This window comes from Wasmannia auropunctata, unplaced genomic scaffold, assembly GCF_000956235.1.
Source record: "Wasmannia auropunctata unplaced genomic scaffold, wasmannia.A_1.0 LD266725.1, whole genome shotgun sequence".
Taxonomy (NCBI): Eukaryota; Metazoa; Arthropoda; class Insecta; order Hymenoptera; family Formicidae; genus Wasmannia; species Wasmannia auropunctata.
This window is the reverse complement of record NW_012096165.1, coordinates 1-4,283: the sequence shown is the minus strand read 5'-3', so window position 1 is coordinate 4,283 and position 4,283 is coordinate 1. Positions and strand designations below refer to the sequence as shown.

The 4,283-nt window shown below is 27.9% G+C and overlaps 1 protein-coding gene across 1 annotated transcript; it reads left to right on the top strand.

Moving 5' to 3' along the window:
* Window positions 1–718: 718 nt before the first annotated feature.
* LOC105462280 lies at window positions 719–2,986 on the top strand (the record flags this gene model as incomplete). Its single annotated transcript, XM_011708801.1, has 4 exons — window positions 719–998; window positions 1,569–1,834; window positions 2,002–2,185; window positions 2,747–2,986. Coding segments are annotated over 4 exons (970 nt in total), but the record flags the coding sequence as incomplete, so codon positions are not given.
* Window positions 2,987–4,283: the final 1,297 nt, after the last annotated feature.

The window sequence follows — 4,283 nt, the reverse complement described above, 5'->3', positions numbered from 1 at the left end:
ACTTTAAGTTTCGTAAAACAGACTTGAAGTTAAAAAATGATCAATAGAATCATAGTGAAGGAAACCCTTGGCCATTAAGTGAAATTTTTTCTTTTTTTAAAATGATTAGTATCTCGATAACTATTGCGAAGATCGCAAAATGTTAGAGGACTTGTTTGTTCAGTTTGGGCCACACTACCTGCCCACAAGCGCTGTACCATTGAGTACGAGACACCCTGTATATGGATAATTCGGCCTTCGTGGTAATGAATGCATTTCTATTTTTTCGTAATACGAATATAATATAATATTTTTTGGATTTAGTTGGATTCGATACAATGCAATTCCTAGTCACAATTTTTATTTGAATAATATTCATGATCCATTTTCATGGAAAAATATTTTTTGAATTGAATTAGATTGAAGAAACTACATTTCCTATCTAGAATTTTGATTTAACCAGTATTCACTATTTACTTTTTAAAGCTCAATTTGTTTGGATTGAATGGCAAAGAAAATGTACTTATTCAATTCCTATAAATGAATACAAAGGCATTAGATATATTAAAATGGCTTCACAGATTTTCAGAGATACGCATTCGCGAACGTTAAAATAATTTTTTTTCAATTTATTTCAATCCGTTCTCGTTTACTGGTTAATATAATATTTATAATAACACATGTGCATTATTAAAATCATAATATTATAAATTATAATCATGAAATGTTTCGTGTTTAGATAAAAACAACTGTAATATACTTCAAAATGTATTTGATCCTAATAATTCTGATGTTGGAAAATCTATCGGAGATGTCGACGTACGTTTAGGCAAAGTAAAAGTTGCCATTAATACACAGGAAAAGTATAAAACTTTCTATAGAGATTCAGAGTTGTCTTTATTACCGGCGGATCTACTTGTTCCACATCGTCACTTATACTTAGTCATCTTTCATCCTGTGCACGAGGATTCGTTTTTAGCCTGTGCCAAAATCAATCATCGTAAACCGATATATACCAAGTAAGAGCCACATAATTAGTATTAAATAGAATAATTAAGTTTATCTAAAAATTAAATATTAATTTTAAATGGCGCAAAATATTAAGGAGTTATATAGCAATGTAACAAATGTTGAAAAATAACGAAAAAAAGGTTTCGAAAAATAGTATTTAACAGAGTATAGATGTACTTGTAATTTTTATAACAAAATAAGGTTTCAGATTCGAATTTTAGCTAAAATAATATTTTTCGCAATAAGTTCTTTACAATATTTTAGCGTTTTAGAACGTTTGTAGCATCTTTATTGAGGATCGAATTGAATTAAATATAGAATATTATTTGAGCGTAAAGTTATGATCATTTCGTTTTAAAAATCCAAAAATAATCAGAGTGCAGTTCTGAAATTTAAATGATTAATTTAACTGAAATTTAAAAATTAAAAATATTATTTATATACATAGTATAAGCATCTAGCCACGGTAGTATTTGGCTTTTTCCCCTTATTTGTTTGTGTATACATATAGTGGCCTTATTGAAATTAATGTTAAAATAAGATTTCTTAAAACAGTATAATTTTTAAAAAATATACAGGGCCATAATTAATTCACGTGGTATCAGAGGTCAAATAACGGCAATTCAAGAAACGCCATTCAGTCCAACGTGGATCAATATCTCATTAACAACAATAAATGATTTGGAAACTAGATTACGGTACGCTACTAAAGTAGCGTCTTATAGGATCCACGAATTACCACCAGAACCAGCAAAAAGTGTCGGAATTACTATTGATCCATGCTTAACTACTAAAAAGTTGTTCAATCCTTTGAATATCGATGAAAAGACTACGCCACCAGCAGGTAATTGGGCCATAAGAAAAAAATTATTAAATAATATAAATACACGATTTTATATATTACATATAATTAATTACTTAATAAAAGACGACTTAATTAAAATTAACGATAAATTTAACATAATAAATATATAAATAATTTTTTAATTACTGCGTAATGGAATTATATAGGTTTCGGTACTCAAGATCAATATGCTATTGGTGATCTATCTGGAAAGCTTCAGAACCGAAAGGAAGGATCATATCACAATGACATTTTACCTGGGAGTGCTAAACTCAGTGGAATTTATTGGGACACATATTTACCGCTCTCTGGAATCCACAGTATTATTCACAGATCTTTAGTTCTTTACAAGTAATTAATTATGCAACATAAAATTACAAGATAAATTATTTTAGTTGTTTTTTTATTTTAAAAAATATTTTGTATAAATATTTTACATTATTTTAGAATATTAGAATTTTTTAAAAATTTTATATTTTAAATCCCTTTTTCTGGAATCTCTGATGTATACTGTATATATACATATATGTATATGTATGTGGTGTGTATGTGTGTGTATTTCTTTCTAAACAGAAATTAATGTTTTCAATTTTCGTTCATTAATTTTTTATAAAGCTTTGATGAGGCAATTTAAAAATAATAAACTATTTTGAAACATAAGAAATATTATAAATATATTATATTATGTAAATAAAATAAATTAAAATCAGGTATTCCAGAAAAAGGGATTTAAAATACAAAATTTTTTACAAATTCTAATATTCTAAAATTAATAGTAAAATATTTATACAAAATATTTTTTTAGAATAAAAAAAATAACTAAAATAATTGGAATAATATGTTAAAATGATTTATATTATATGAGTTCTTTCGTAATACGTTTAAATAATATTAAAAATAATTTCCTATTAGATACACTGAGACTGATAACACAGGCATGGCTCCATGGGTGTGCGGCACGTTCATGCTTTATACACCGCATACTGATTGGCAAATGCCGATGTACACAGCGGAAGTAGTATTCAGATATCCCATTGTTGGTCGAATACTTTTCCGACAGCCTAGAGATGATCCCGAGATGGATACTGTTGTAATAATAGAACATCTCGTTCACGCAGATGGCAATGCAATAAATAATACTGCGGAACACAGGTAAATTTCGCTTTAATTGTAAACTGTATATATAATTTTACGACCATAATAAAGTTATTTGAAAGGGTATAGCGGGTTAAGAAGGTGATTTCCGGCCCCGCGCGTAATCGATCGTCATAGTGAGCAAAATGTCCACCCAGATAAAAAAAAATTTTATGCCAAGTTTCATTTTAAAAGACTCACACAATTTCGAAATATCACAAGAAATGTGATTTTTTTTTATATTTTTCTTCTCCGCTAAATTTGAATTAATCTTTACAAAACAATTCACGATTACAAAGGCTATCCATATATATAAATTTGAATTTTGTTGTCGTTCTGTGCTGAAAATTCTGTTTAAAAAAAATCCAGAATATTTTAAATCGCATTTCTCTAGATCTAAAAAATTGGCCACTTTTAAAAAAAGTCAGTAGATAAGTCTTATAACATATTATTATATTCAATATTTTTTTCAGATTTTTTTTTATTTGGTGGAACGTGGCGAAAAAATATAAAAATCGGTTTTCTTGTTATTTTTCGACCTTAAATGTATCCGGTTGACATATATTAAATTGTTTCTAAATATAATTACTAACCTGCGATCTTACATCTGCAAACAATATTATAAAACTTTAATGTTATAGAGTTCGCGTAGTAACTGCGCGTTTAAACTGCCAGGTTTTAATTTTTTTCAGTCAGAAAATCAATTTAACTGATTGTAGCATTCCACTTTTTTTAAACAAAAATCAATTTCTAACTATATCGTGCACATAACAAACATGATAAGCAATAATTAGGATATAGACCACGTAAGTAATAAACACAATTCAAATGAGAACGCCTTAAACAATCGAGGTTGGATCTTTGCACCTAATAATATTTTTATATAAATCTTAATTCCATATTTCAGTCATTTTAAACTGCGCGCCGAATTAATTTTGTGTTTGTAACGTAATCATAAACCGAAGCCGGAATAGTGAGATCACAATTAAATCAATCTTCAATACGATGCGATTAGACATCTTGATTTGAATTTGGAAACTGGGACCTGATAAACACCATAAACTTATTTTACACTAATATGACAAGAGACTTAAGATTTTGCATATATTAAGCCATATAATATCTCGTATTTCAAATAACTCAAAATTATTCGAAATATCGAAAAATTTAGTTTATTATTATTTGTGTATTCAAATCCTGGCTGAGATAATATTCTTCGCAATAAGTTTTTCGCAGGTTTTTTAACATGCTTAATCGCATCGTATTGAAGATCGATTTAATTGTGATCTCACTATTCCGGCTTCAGTTTATGATT